Here is a 14,947-nt window from a genome sequence, read left to right as displayed (position 1 = left end):
CGCTCCTAGTGCTCGTCCTGCCCACCCAGGTCCAAGCCCTGTCTCACAGCTGCAAACAGGGGGGCAGGGTCAGAGGTTGCTTGGCCGAGTGCACACAGGATAGGGAGCTTCAGGACAGTAATATGCCAGAAGGCAGCTCCAGGCAGCCCTGTTGAACAGGTCCCCCTGCAGAAACAAACTCCTCTGCAGTCCCTTCACACAGCCACCACCTGTCTGAGTGACACAGACTAAAGGATACAGGGCCAAAGGGCAGAGGCTTAAGTTACAGCAGGTGTTTCGTGAAAAGCCTTCTTTTCCTCTCAAGTTTATAGTTACTTTTCTGCTAAGCAGCATTTCCGCCTTCTCTCACCATGGAGGACAAAGTACAGGCTGCCTCAGTGATCAAAGAGGGGACGTCAGGATGAAGAGAGAAGCTCTAAGCCATACAGCAGAGATGTTCTCCTGCTCCAAGGCATGCCTCAGACATCAGGCAGGAGAGAGGGGAAGGGGAAGAAAAACAGGGAGAAAATGGTCACTCCCGCCTCAGCCATGGCAGCTCACACCCTTGTACTTTCTCTTTTTAAAAGCAGATTTTCTAAAAGCAGCTTTGATGATAATGTGACCCTTGAGAGCTGTCTGTGTAGTGGGTAAGAGCAGAGTCCGGTGGCCTGGATCTGGCCCTGGGTCTGCCTTTCAGCTGTGGGTGGAACCCCATTTCTTCCTCTAATACCAACCTCAGGGGGGGGTTGTCAGAATCAATGTAATCAACGCATGCAAAGTCCTTAACACAGGGCCTGGCACACACCCTGGATACTCAGTGCTAGCTACGATCATTATCAGCCACTAGGAGTCAGCTGTGGGACACTTGTCCTGCAGGGAGGATGGTCCATTCCCTGGCCCCTGGCTGGATTCAGTCTTCCTCTGTGCCTGCATCCTCTCTGTCGTGGCACCAGTCCCCTGTGTTGGGCTTCTTTTCTTGTCTGTCTCCCCAGTCGAGCAGTGAGCATCTTGAGGGTTGGGAATGTGCCTTTCATGTTAAGGCATTCATTCACTCATTTATCACCCACTAATTGCCTCTGAACCCTGGCGGTACAGCGGTTGAGAGCTCGGCTGCTAACCATAAAGGTCGGCAGTACAAAGCCACCAGCTGCTCCTTGGAAACCCTACGGGGGCAGTTCTACTATGTCTTATAGGGCCGCTATCAACTCAACGGCAACGGGTTTTTTTGTTTTTTTTTTAAGTGCCTCTGAAGAACTCTGGTGGTGCAGTGGTTAAAGTGCTCAGCTGCTAACGAAAAGGCAGGCATTTCAAACTCAACAGCTGCTCCATGGGAGAAAGATACTTCTGTAAACGTTACAGCCTTGGAGACCCTATGGGGCAGTTCTACTCTGTCTTATAGGGTCACTATGAGTTGGCATCAACTCGATGGCAGTCAGGTTTTTTTTTTTTTAAGTGTTTCTGAGGAGTTAGCACTGAGCTGCTAACTGAAAGGTTGGAGGTTCAAACCCACCAGCTGCTCATGGGAGAAAGTTGTGGCAGTCTGCTTCCATAGAGGTTTACAGCCTTGGAAACCCTATGGAGCAGTTCTACTCTGTCCTATAGTGTCACTATGAGTCAGAATCGACTCGATGGCAATGGGTTTGGTTTGGTTTTTGGTTAAGTGTCTCTGATGTGCCAAGGGGTCAATAATCAGTGAGTGAATAAATGAATGAAGCCTGGAGATCGGTGAGTGAATAAATGAAACCTACAGAAGCACCTACATCCATCATCCAGTCAACAAGTAGGTGTACACATCATCTGGGTCGGCCCTATGCAATCAGTGCACTCAAAAGGCTCTGGACTCAAGGAGAAGGACTGCAAATGTGAACATGATTCCCTGGAAATGCGTCAGTCCTGACAGCTCTATCTGTCAGGTCACCGGCTAGATTTTATATACGATAGATCTCAGCCTTGAGGATCTCTGGGTCTGTCTCTCTCTCTCTAGGTCCTGGGAAACTCAGCAATTCATACAGACTTTTGGATGCTCTAAAGGTAAAATGCCAGCAAAAAAAAAAAAAAAAAGCACTGCCGTGGAGTCAATGAGAAAGAGAGAAAGAGAAAGGGAGGGAAGGAGAGAGGAAAAGAGAATTTTTCAAAAGCCCAGACTCTGGAGGGGGCATCCACGTAGTTCCTCAGCCATGGCTTAGAAAACAAAACAAAACATCACCCACAAGCACTGAACCCAGCTTTGTTTCTAACTGTGGTTTCTCTGCTTACTGGAGACAGTGTTCCTACCCTGGCCACCAGGGACTGGTCTTACTGACCCAGAAGGCAACAGGCCAGCAGAGACGTTCAAAGAACTCGGCACACCTGAGCTGTAAATCCCCACTCCATTATCTCCAACAGTAAAGGAACAGGCTCCTGGGCTGTCGAAAAGTCACGGTCACCTCCTCAGGCCCATCCCCAGCCCTCCAATCCCTTACCATATTCCTACGCATCTGCCAGGCCCCTTCTTGACTCTGTACCACGTACGTGCTGTGTTCTGTCTGTAATGCCCCTTGATCACCAGTCTGCCACTCCCACCCCAAGCCCAGCAAGCTCCTACTCATCTATCAAGACCCAACTCAGACATCCTCTTCCCTCTGCAGCCTTTCCTGACTCTTCTAAGCAGAGATAGCGGCTGGTTCCTTTGAACTCCCAGTTCTCAGTTCAGATCTCTCTCCTTCAAGTTAGCACATTCTGATGGTCTGTTTGCATGTCCATCACACGAAGCAGACTGTGACCCCCTTAACTATACAGACCGTGTCTTCTAGCACCCAGCACAGAGCTGCTAATTACACCTGGATTCCAAGCCCACCCCAACACCTCACATCAGCACTCAGATCTCAAGATCACATCACTACTCAGACCCTTGTCCGAGACCAGAATGCCCCTTACAGCACCAGACAGGTTTTCACAGAGTTAAACAGCAGATGTATATTTCACAGCAACACAGTCTAAGACCTAAATAGGGTGAGCTGTGTCTCCCTAGAACCAGCCACACATAACAGGAACCAGTCATCTTAGGAATCTGTTTGCTGTTCAGTTAAGAGGTGCTACCCAAGATGGCAACCAACAGGGTGTGATATCAGAGGTCTGCAGACCTGGCCCCAAGCCTGACATTTCACCCTGGGCTAGTTTATCTCCTGGAGCCAGGCTAAAAAAGCATCAGTGAAAAAACGAGCAGTGCCCAAGGATCTTGGTCTTTTACTTCAGTCATTAAGCCCTTGGGAAATCTGTTTCTCAGATCAGATAGCTGGTGACCCAGGAGGAGAAAATGCCCGAAGATGCTAAGAGTTTGGTGGTAAGAAGGGAGAGGGCAGTATTACTAGGGACCTGAAGGCTCTGTGGTGTATCAGTGGGCAGGAAAGTGTCCATCTGTCCCCATGCTCAAAGGCAGCCTTTAGTGTTTTTCTGGACCCTAACAAAATCTCAGGGCCTGACACACACCAGGTGACCTCATCCCGTTGAAGTTCAGGGGACAATCTGCCAAAACAAGCAAACTGAGGGGGGATTACTGCTGTACGGGGCAGCTGCAGAGGAAGCCAGAGTACACACACGTGCAGGTATTTTGCAAGGCAGTCTGGCCTACAGAGCAAGTGGCCAAGGGACAGTGGGAAGGGGGGTGGCGGGGGCTCAGCTTTCAAAGCCAGGGCTGCTGCATGCGGGGAAACGGAAGACTTCAAGTTGGTGAAAAGATCACCTGTCACCTAGTATCTGATGTCTGTCGCACGGTTCACATAGGGGATCAGTGACTGGCTCTAAATTGGGTCCTCCAACACCCCATATGGGTCATTAAGCACCCTTAACAAGTTTTACCCTTAATACAGAAACGTTCCTCATAACACTGGGGAGAAGGAATGCCCTGCATCTGATCAACTACAAAGTGGGAGGCCCCGCTGGCGACAGCCATCCATCCCCCCCACCACTATTCATTGATTTCACCGACATGTATGCACTAGTTCCATAATGTAAAGGGCACGCGCTTGGGAAGGACAAAGCTGGGGTCAGGCAGTCTCTGACCCATGTCTGCACCTTCCTCTCTAGGCAGGGGTGGTAATCTACTCCCAGACCCCACACAATGAGTTAATGCTGTTCTCAGTGTGGCCAGGAACATTTAGGGCCTATGGCAACAAGGCTCCATTTAGCAGCAAGACAATTGGTGCTGATCTAGCGCTGTGACTACAGGCTGACCCTGAGGTCCTACCCGTTTGTGACTGCGCGGCAGGGCAAGGAGGGCAGGACAAGAACAGAGGTTGTGAAAGTAATGGCATAGTGTTAGGTCACAAGTATGGTGCAGACTAAAAGCCCAATGGACTTTGGCTCTCATTAATGTACTCAGCAAACCTCAGCTCACATTTACTGAGTACATACTATCTGACGAGCACTGAGCTGAGCTTTTTACCTGTGAGGTATGAAAGGCATGAGCTCTGCAGTACAACCGTTTGTGCCAATCTGCTCCACCACTCATTAGCTGTGTGACTTTGGGCAAATTGCTTGGCCTTTCTGTGCCTCCATTTCTTTATTTGGAAAAAAGGGCAATAGCAGCACTACCTCTAAAGGGTTGTTATGAGGATTAAATGACTGAAACATAAAATGCTAAATGTGAACCACGAACTGGCACAGAGGTAATATAACCAGCTGCTGTTGAGCCGACTTCGATTCACAGTGACCCCATGTGTGTCAAAGTAGAACTGTGCTCCATGGAGTTTTCAGCGGCTGAGTTTTCTGAAGTAGATCTCCAGGCTTTTCTTCTGAGGCTCCTTTGGCTGGACTCAAACCTCTGACCTTTTGATTAGTGGCTGAGCGCTTAACCATCTGCACCACCCAGGGACTCTAGCACAGAGCAGGCACTCAGTATTAAGATGAACAATTACCGTCCCATTACTTAGTCATGTGAATCTGTAGGAAAGGCGCCGTGAACTATTTTACCAATGAGGCTCTGAGACACTGAGTCAACTTGCTCAAGGTCACAGAGTTAATAAGTGGCAGAGCTGGGATTTGAATGCAGGCAGCATGACTCCAAAGCCCTCAAGTTGAACCACCACATGAGCACAGCACTGCACTAGGTTCAAGCAACACAGAGACCAGCAGGGAGACAAACACGGACTCTCTATACAATGCACTATATACTACAAAAGAGATACACAGAAAAAAGTGCTGGGGCTGGTGTGGCAGGGAGCAATAGAACTCTCTCTGCAGGAACTAAAAAATGTTTCACCCAGAAGGGGACTTGAGGTCTAGTGCCAAAGAATGATGAGGAATTTGCCAGCCAAGGAGAAGGAAGAACATTCCAAAAAGACAGGACCTGGAATGGCAAGTGTATCTAAGTCCTGAGTTTGAGCAGGAGCATAGAGGGAGGGGCATAAGGTGAGGCTGGGAAGGAAGGATAAGGGTGGTCAGGAAGAGCTTTTGTGTCAAGGTCAGAGGTTAGATTTTATTATGCAAGACAGTGATTCCTAAACCTTTCAAGACCCAGTTATTTTCTCCTTTAATTTTTTTCTTGATACTATGTGTTTTCACTAATGAAGGCATGCTCATTAAAGGACCAATTCAGAATTTTTGTTATAAGTTATGGATTTCAATACCCATAATCTGGGATCCCATGTGTCCCAACGGACCCTGGATGATGTAAATGCTGTCGATATGAGTCAATGATAAAATCAAGTTTTTAAAATTTTTTTTTTTCTTGAAAATGTGCAGAGCATGAGGTAAAACATGAGGGCACCTGGCAATGACTGCATACACATTTTATTCTAGTCTCCTTCTTCTTAGTCTTTTAATCTTTTTTCTCATGAAAGTTTTCAAAACATGGTACAGTGCATTCTTCCTTACTGCAAAAGCAGTACTTACAGCCCAAATAAATAAAATCAATGGATTTTTTATCTCAGGAAAATTATCAGTACAGTGCATTCTTCATTACTACAAAAGCAGTACTTACAGGCCAAATAAATAAAACCAAAGGAATTTGAAACTCAGAAAAATTATGACTATTACGTATTCTTCGTTATAACAAAAGCAGTACTAACAGCTAAGAAGGAGAAACAGCTGCCCTGGAATACTGCAGAACTGCTCACACTGGTGCATTCTACTTGCTACACATGGAAGCAATGACTGGACCCTAAGATTGAATGCAGGGTAAGAATAACTTATAGGAGTTCCAATCTCTTGAAAAGTGCCACTATAGCACCTTATTTCTTATTGCAAAGGCATTATTTAACACCTAGAAACAATAGCATCAAGGAGCAAATGGCTACTATGACTGCATGAGGAGTCCTGGTGGCGCAGTGGTTAAAAGTTCAGCTGTTAACCAAGAGGTCAGCAGTTCAAATCCACTAGCCACTCCTTGGAAACTATGGAACAGTTCTGTTCTGCCCTATAGGGTCACTATGAGTCGGAATCGACTCAATGCCAATGGGCTGGGTTTGGTTTGGTATGACTGAATGAGTACCGGCAATGGCTTATTCTCAAGATAAGTGCATCCTCACAAGAACATAGTAACTGGGAAACACAGTGAAGAGGCTTATCTCACAGAAATAAAGGCAAATCTGTCAAAAATTTAGAAAATGCACGCATACAGGAGGCTTCAGCTAAGACAATGCTCATAAAAAAAAAAAAAAAAAGACAATGCTCATACTATGCAAAAATGAGGCTCCAACTCAGGGTTCTCGAGTTTCATGTTTCTTCAAAAGGTACCTCCCTTGTGGCTAAAGGCATTAAAATCAGGCTACCTCCTTCCCAAAGAACTCCAGAGGCATAAAAAGTGGGTGGGACACCATGTGTCCCATGCGTTTTGAAAGTTAACTTTAATACGCAGAGGAATTGTCTTTGGTGCTTGTAAAATGTGCAGGTTCCTGCCCCTGCTGTCAACAATGGGGGGAACAACAAGGGCATTAAGGCAGTACAGTAGCATGAACTGCTGTGGTTTTATCAACAGATTTCTGGCACTGGGATGAGGGGAGAGATGGGGATAGAGACTGGTGTAATTGGCCAAACTGGAGAAGGTAAGAGGACGAGAGCTGCAAATAATGCCAACCTTCGTCAACTGATATATTAAACCAGGGTTTCTCAACCTTGACATTATTAACATTCTGGGCTGGATAATTGAGGTAATTCTTTCTTGGTGCTGTCCCGTGCGTAGAAGGACGTCAAGCAGCATTGCTGGCCTCTACTCACCAGACGCAATAGCACTCTTTTTCCATTCCCCCTCATGTGTTGACAATCAAAAAGGTCTCCAGATATTGCTAAATGTCCCTGGGGGCAAAATCACAAACACGCCCCACATTGAGAACCATGCTAAACCCTTTAAACCCTCATCTAAACATCTGTATTTTACAGATGAGGAAATCCAGCCACTGAGAGGTGAATTCACCTGCCCCACCCAGGAGAGAAATGCCGGTAGTCTAACGCCAGGGCCTGGGCTCTTGGTCATTGTGCTCAATTGTCTTGCAGGGAAAAGAGAGACTGAAGCCAGACTTCTGAGGAAGAATTAATTATAGATTTGGTGACAGACTGGATGACAGGGTGGGTTCAAAGGAGAGACCTCAGTGCTTAGCACTAAACTGGGAGCATAAAAAACCAGTTGCCAATTGAGTGGACGGACTCATGGTGACCCCATGTGTGTCAGAGTAGAACTGTGCTCCACAGGGTTTTCAATGGCTGATTTTTCAGAAGTAGTTTGCCAGGCCTTTCTTCTGAGACACCTCCAGATGGACTGAACTTCCAACATTTGGCTTAGCAGCCATGCACCAACAGTGTTAACCATTTGCACCACTCAGGGACTCTGAACTGGAAGCGTAGGCGGTGTTAAACAGTTTGGATTTGAACAGAATCAAGATGTAGTTGCTCAAAAAAAAAAGAAAAAAGAAAAGCTGATCTCTGTGGTATGAGCAAGCAGGCTCCTGTTCAAACTGGGCAGAGGAACCCTTTGTAGGCCCAGATGTGGGGTGTGTGATAGAACCAGCTGGACTCAACTCCTGGCTGGGCCCCTTCCCTTCTGTGTGGCCCTGGGCTTGTTTCTCAACCTCTCTGGATCTCTTTTGCCCATTTGTAAACTAGGGATACAAGTCCTTACTCACAGGCTTGATGTGAAAGCGCAGCAGTTAATAATACGTTAATAATAATGTCAAGCGAAGGCGTTGTGGTTTGCTCTCCTCCAGAATCACATTACCTGCACGCCCATCCAGAATCAAGTGCCCCCCTACCCCTCCACTCCCCACTCCAGTAGAAACCCTAGATGGAGCGGCATGGAGTTGACTGTCCCTCTCACCACCTGCTGAGGGTCCCAAAGAGGCTTTAGGGGTTGCCTGCCTTTGCACTCCCCAATCCATTCTGACTTGAAGTTCCTGGGGGTTGCCAAACGCGCGGCGCAAGCCGGGCACTTTCTAAACAAGCCAGGTACTGAGTTCAACGTGCTCCGCGAGAATTCCAGGAAGGTCCGCGCCCGGCAGGCCTGGGGTCAAAGCCAGTCAATGCGATGCGCCAGCCCTACGCAGCCCCTGCTCCCGGAGGCGTAGAACGAGAGAGGCGCCGGGATTTGGAAAGGACCCACTCTCCGAAGCCGGACTGCAGATGTAGGAGTTGAGAGTTATTTCATCCAGAAAAAAGGAGCGTTGAGCAGGGAAGTAACAGGAAAGTAGGAGGAAGAGGAGGCAAAAAGAAAGCACTAGGAAGCAGAGTCCTCTGCGGGGGTGAGGGAGGGGAGACCCAGCCTACTACACCTGGGCAGGGGGTCAGGAACAACGCAGCCGCTTCAGGTCAGAAGTGCTCGGGGAGCTTCGGAGGAGGGGCACTCTGGGGAGATCCGGGCCCGCCGGGGATGGGAGCACCCTTGCGCCCTGGGCGCGCTCCCGGGCGCCGCTTACCTTCCCCGGGGCCGCCGGTGCGCACTTCCGGGGGCTGCGTTCGGGGCGCGCCGGGCCAAGCTGCCGAGAGACCCGGAGCAGATCGCGGAGGGTAGGACGAGACAAAGCGCTGCCGGGGGACTGAGCCAGCGCCGGCGCCTCGGAGAGAAATCGCAGTGGAGTGGGCGCGAGACTGGAGCTGGGCTGGGGACACGGGGTCCCGGCCTCGGCACTCACGGGCAGCCACGCCGAGCCCCGCAGACGCTGCAGGAGCCCGAGTCAGTGGGAGGAAAAGGTTGTCTCATTTCCTTCAGTCTTCCCCCTCCTCCGCCCCCTCTGCTCCGGACCTGCCCTCCCTCTCCCCCGCCCCCTTTCCAAGCCAACAGCCCTCGTGGGCGCTCGGAAGACTGGAAACCTGAAAGGCTGAGGCTTGTGCGCCTCCCTCGGTGCCAAGTTACTTCACGCTCTCGAACTCCCGCCTGCCTCCCCGTGCTGTCGACACTCTCCCGGGCCGGGATGAGGCTCCCCAGAGGCCGTCTCCACCCTATCCCGGAGCCCCAGTCTTTCCCGCTGCTGAGGCGAGCCCGGATTTGAAAGCAGACCTCGAAATCACTGCCAGCATCCATCCTCTCATTCCTGTCCGTCGCCTGCTTTGAGCCTGTATTAAACCACCCACTCCAGACAGGAAATAAGCACTTACTTTGTTAAATCTGATCAACTTTTTCCTCCAGTGGGACGTTTAAAGCCCCGTGCATAATCTCTGAGGAATGTTTGTTTTGATCGATTGGAAGGAGAGCAGCTGAGGCCTTTGTTTCGCCTTGCACATTCTACGTTGGAATTTATTTGTTAAATTCAGCAAGTATTTATTGAGAGCCTAATGGGTGCCGATCTGGGTGCTGGAGTCAGTGCATCTTGTTCCTAGACATAAGGTCACTAATGCAGAGGCAGGAAGTCCACTGGGGTGCAGGGGTCTTCTGGGCTCTTGTCAAGAAGAGGGAGAGCTTGCTATGTAGTAAAAGCAGCAGAAATAAGAAGAAATGAGAAACCCCCATTAGGAGGCAGTCTAGCAAAGAAGCTAGGACAGGTGGTGAGTGATGGCTGCGGCAGCAGGGAAGAGAATGTTATACCGGTCCCACCAAGAGATGATAGGAGCTGCGGGAAGCTGTAGGATGGAATTGACAAATACTGGCATGGAGGAATTGACAAGATCTGCTGACCAATGGCAGGATAGCCTGGAGATGAGCAGATGATGAAGGGGAGAGAGAACTCCCAGGCCTCTGGCTGGAGTTAACCAGTGACCACCTGGATGACTGGAATCCAAGAGCAACTTCTAGAGCTACTACTGCAAGTGTGGTCCAGGAGCTGGTAGCATACACATCAAATGGGAGCCTTCTAGAAAGGCAGGGTCTTGTTAGAAAGGCAGAATCTTGTTAGAAATGCAGAATCTCAGCCCTCCCTTGCCCTACAAACTCAGAATCTACCTTTTTATAAGATCCTTACGGGATTCAAATATACATTACAGTTTCAAAATCACTGCTTTCTAGACCACTAGTTCTCAACCCTGACTATGTATTTATTAGAAAAATTTGGAGAGCTTAAAAAAAAAAAAAACGAATACGAAGCCCCAGCTTCGCCCCCACAAATGCTTATTTAATTGGTCTGGGGTGGGGCTCCGGCAGTATTTTTGAATGCCCTCCAGATGATCTAATACAGCCCGAGGAGAGAGCCACTGTTCTAGACTTCTTCAAGAGCTACTTCATTGGACCTTGAAAGTTTGCTCTTCAGAAAGAAAAAGAACACCTATGCGTGGGTAAAAACGTCAAGACAAGTTATCTTGTACAGAGGCAGCTGGTCTGGTGAAAATAGCCCTTGTTTCCTAAACTAGTCAGGGAGCCCGGTTCTAGGCTCAGAGGCCATTACATTACTATCCGAACTTGGAGAAGCATTCCCTCCCTGGCCTCAGCTTCCTTACCTGTAAAATAGAAAACACACCTGGCTGACTCCAAATTCCACACCCTGGCATGCAAGGTGCCATCATCGGTGCTCCCCTAACTCTCCAGGTTTATCAGCAGGTGGATGGGGAGGTGGTGCTGAGAAGTGGATTTTTCTGGTGTGATGCTGTGTAGGCCAGCCCAGAGCACAGCCATGCATAAATACCAGAGATCAGAAGATTGTACACCCAGCACAGGGCCACACATATGGTGCTCAATAAATGTGTTGAATAAATGAGGCACAAATGCCAGTAGGTGGGCATAGAGTTTCCATAAACTGTTTGGCTCCAATCCAGAACCTATTCATTTGCCCACCAGGCTGGATGAAGAACATTAGAAGCATTCTGACCTGTGAGTCTACTTTGGATTTAAGTTGCTACCCCTAAGAACTGTTAATGTCTGTTGAATGCTTAGTACAAACCAGGCATTGGGCTAAGTGCTTGCCTGATTTTGTTATCAGGGGGAAGATACTGCTGAACCCCTGCACTGCTTCAAGGAATCACAGACATGCAGGGACTAGATCTGCTGTCTAGGGCAACCCCTACCTCTGGTTGTGCAGCAGGACATAGGCGCATCACCCATTGCTTGTCAGAGGGCCCCCTTGGAGGTCCTTCAGGTCACTTTCCAAAGTATATATATATTCTTGTGTGGAGACAAACGTGAAGGAAGAACTTGGGAGTGACTGGGTCCCACGGAAACAGATGCTCCCAGCTACTACCTCAGGGAACCTGTGGGCTATGGCTGAGCCCTGGAAAGGAACTCCTGGAAGTTATCAGCTCCATGGTTACATGTGTTGATTGGATGTGTGAATGTGTGCACACATGTGTGCATGCACTACCTTTTAATGAGAGCCCCTTGGGTGCAATCCCTGTGTATCCTCCTTTTAATTCTTATGGCACCCTGATGGGTTAGGTTCTACTATTTTATAGCTGAGAAAACAGAGACATCATGAAGTGAAGATCAGTTGGTCTCTGAAGTCTAAGTTTCCTGAGTAGTACGCTTTACTGCCACCATTATCCATGTCCTCCACTGCCCAGGACCCCTGCCCCTGCCTTGGAAAGGAGAGTCTTCACTTCAAGTCCCACTCACGTGTTGTGTTAGAAGACATCAAAACTCCCTGTGCCTCCAACTAGACGGTGCCCGGCTACTACCACCGACTGCTCTGACAGGAATCACAGGAGAGGATCCCAGACAGAGCTGGAGAAAAATGCAGAACAAAACTCAAACTTACAAAAAAAGACCAGACTTACTGGTCTGACAGAGACTGGAGAAACTCCAAGGGTATGGCCCCTGGACATCCTTTTAACTCAGTACTGAAGTCACTCCTGAGGTTCACCCTTCAGGCAAAGATTAGACAGGCCCATAAGACAAACAATTATACATGTAGCTCAACTACATATATGAGACTAAATGGCCACAGCAGCCTAGGGGCAAGGACAAGAAGGCAGGAGGGGACAGGAAAGCAGGACGAATGGAAATGGGGAACCCAAGGTCAAGAAGGGGAGAGTGTTGACACATTTCAGCGTTGGCAACCAGTGTCACAAAACAATATGTGTATTGTTTAATGAGAAACTAATTTGATCTGTAAGCCTTTGCCTAAAGCACAGAAAAACAAACAAAAACAAACTGTGCCTCATTTTTCCCACCTATAAAATAGGTTGTCCTTGATTGACTTTTTACTAAGGTACTGTGTGTGGCTTGACATGCCATAGCCTGAGAGGAAATAAGGGGGGTAGCCCATAGGCTGTGGAGAGAAACTGAGAATGTTGGGGTGATTTATCCCAGAGATGAGAGTGTCCAGCACTTCACTAATAGCACGGCTATCATAACCAGTTGCCGTCGGGTCGATTACAACTCATGGCAATGCCATGTGTGCAGAGTAGAACTGCTCTGTGGGGTTTTCAAGGTTGTGACCTTTCAGAAGCAAATCACCAGGCCTTTCTTCTGAGGTGCCTCGGGGTGGGTTCAAACACCAATTTTTTTGGTTAGTAGTGGAGCACTTAACCATATGTGCCACCCAGAGACTCCTATTTCCATCTCTGTTGCTGTTAGTTTCCATCTCTAGGGGGTCATATTTAAAGAATAACACGAAATATCAAGTAAGATTTTAGATCAGATGTGAAGAAGGGGTATCAAGCCACTGTGTGAGCACCATAGGGCTCAGTGGTGCCTTGTGAAGCTGTTCCAGCTTGTCTCAGAAATGGTCCCTAACCAGAGTTGAGTAGGCTGGCTGCAAATTGGGTGGCTGGGGAACAAAAGCCAGGGTTGGAATCCACAGGGTGGACAGAGGCAGAGGCAGGGAGGGTGTCATGGATTGAATTATGTCCCCCCAAGAATGTGTGTATCAACTTGGTTAGGCCATGATTCCCAGTATTCTGTGGTTGTCCTCCATTTTGTGATTATAATTTTATGTTAAGAGGCTTAGGGTGGGATTGTAACACCACCCTTACTCAGGTCACCTCCCTGATCCAAGGTAGAGGGCATTTCCCTGGGGTGTGACCTGTACCACCTTTTATCTCTCAAGAGATAAAAGGAAAGGGAAGCAAGCCGAGAGTTGGGAACCTCATACTATCAAGAAAGCAGCATCGGGAGCAGAGCGCGTCCTTTGGGCACGGGGTCCCTGTACCTGAGAAGCTCCTCAACCAGGAAAAGATTGAGGACAAGGACGTTCCTCTAGAGCCAACAGAGAGAGAAAGCCTTCCCCTGGAGCTAATGCCCTGAATTTAGACTTGTCATGTACTAGACTGTGGGAAAATAAATTTGTCTTTGTTAAAGCCATCCACTTGTGGTATTTCTGTTATGGCAGCACTAGATGACTAACACAGGGGGTCGTGAGCAGGTATGGGGTGCAGCACCAGTTCTAGCCAGGTGTGGGGGATTAGAAGAGGAAAAGGCTTCACCCCAGGAAGCCAGAATGTGAACTAACCACTCCATGCCTGGGTCCAGGCTCAGAGTTGAGGCCCAGGGCTCTCCGTGTGAACACCCTGCTGATGTGGACAGGTGACACCAGCAGGCCTGGGCTTCCCTGCAGAGTATGGCAGGGCTTCCCGGTGCTTGTCCCCCATGCTGATGTCTGGGCCAACAGTAAGTCCTACTCCCGGAAGACGTCTAGACCCTCAGACCCCTTCAGTCAGTGCACAGAAGACATGGTGGTTCTAATCCCCAATGACGGGAGCTGTGGCGTTTATTCTACAGCACAAACATCCCAATGCCAGAAGGTGACAGAGGATCCCTGCCTCCACGTGACTGCAGACTCCCTGCTGTCAGCTACAGTTTGATGAGAACTCTGGCCACGTTCCTGCTGCTTCCGCTTCTGAAAACCTCATCTGTGCTCACCTGACAGCAGCTTGACGATTTTACACAAAGCTCACTGTGGCAAATTTTACTGGGTTTTGCCTCAAAAATTCGACCTTCCACTTGGATTATCCCAATTTTACTGATGTGGAAATGAAGGCACAAAACCCAAATGGAGGCAAAAAAACCAAGCTACCAGCTGAACCAAGGTGAGAACTTTAGGTCCCTATGGTTTTACCTCTCATGGAGACCCCATGTGTGTCACAGTAGAACTAGGCTCCATAGGGTTTTCAAGGCTGTGATCTTTTCAGAAGCAGATTGCCCAGGCTTTCTTACAAGGTGCCTCTGGGTGAGTATGACCCAGGGCTTTGAACTGGCTCATTCAGGTTAGAACCCCTGCTACGAATCTGCATTTCTAACAAGTTCCCAGTTGATGCTAATACTGCTGGTTAAGGACCAATTCTGAGAACCATTAGCCAACCAAAAAACCTGTTGCTGTTGTGTCCATCTCACAGCGACCCTAGAGTATAGAGTAGCACTGCCCCATAGGGTTTCCAAGGAGCAGCTGGTGGACTCGAACTACTGACCTTTTGGTTAGCAGCTGAGCTCTTAACCACTGCATCACCAGGGCTCCAGTAGTTCTCAAAATGTATTATACGTGAGAATCACCTGGGGATCTTGTTAAACTATAGATTCTGACCCAGTATACCCAGGGTGGAAATGTAAATTATCAGCAGTGGTTTGAACCCCCAAACTTTCAGTTAGTAGACAAGTGTTTAACCATTTACACCGCAGTCGAAATTGACTTGATGGCCACTTGTT

General features: G+C 48.6%; 1 protein-coding gene across 1 annotated transcript in view; it reads right to left on the bottom strand.

Moving 5' to 3' along the window:
• Positions 1-9,466, bottom strand: part of EVA1A (eva-1 homolog A, regulator of programmed cell death) — a 64,212-nt gene extending 54,746 nt beyond the window's left edge. The window contains exons 1-2 of the mRNA XM_049856359.1: positions 9,256-9,466; positions 8,862-9,140 (exon numbers count right to left, since the gene is read on the bottom strand). Coding sequence (XP_049712316.1) covers positions 8,862-9,140; positions 9,256-9,466 — 490 coding nt within the window. The remainder of the gene's footprint in view (positions 1-8,861; positions 9,141-9,255) is intronic.
• Positions 9,467-14,947: the final 5,481 nt, after the last annotated feature.

The sequence above is a fragment of the Elephas maximus genome, chromosome 17 (genome assembly GCF_024166365.1).
Source record: "Elephas maximus indicus isolate mEleMax1 chromosome 17, mEleMax1 primary haplotype, whole genome shotgun sequence".
NCBI classification, from domain to species: Eukaryota; Metazoa; Chordata; class Mammalia; order Proboscidea; family Elephantidae; genus Elephas; species Elephas maximus.
This window is presented reverse-complemented; position numbering and strand designations above follow the sequence as displayed.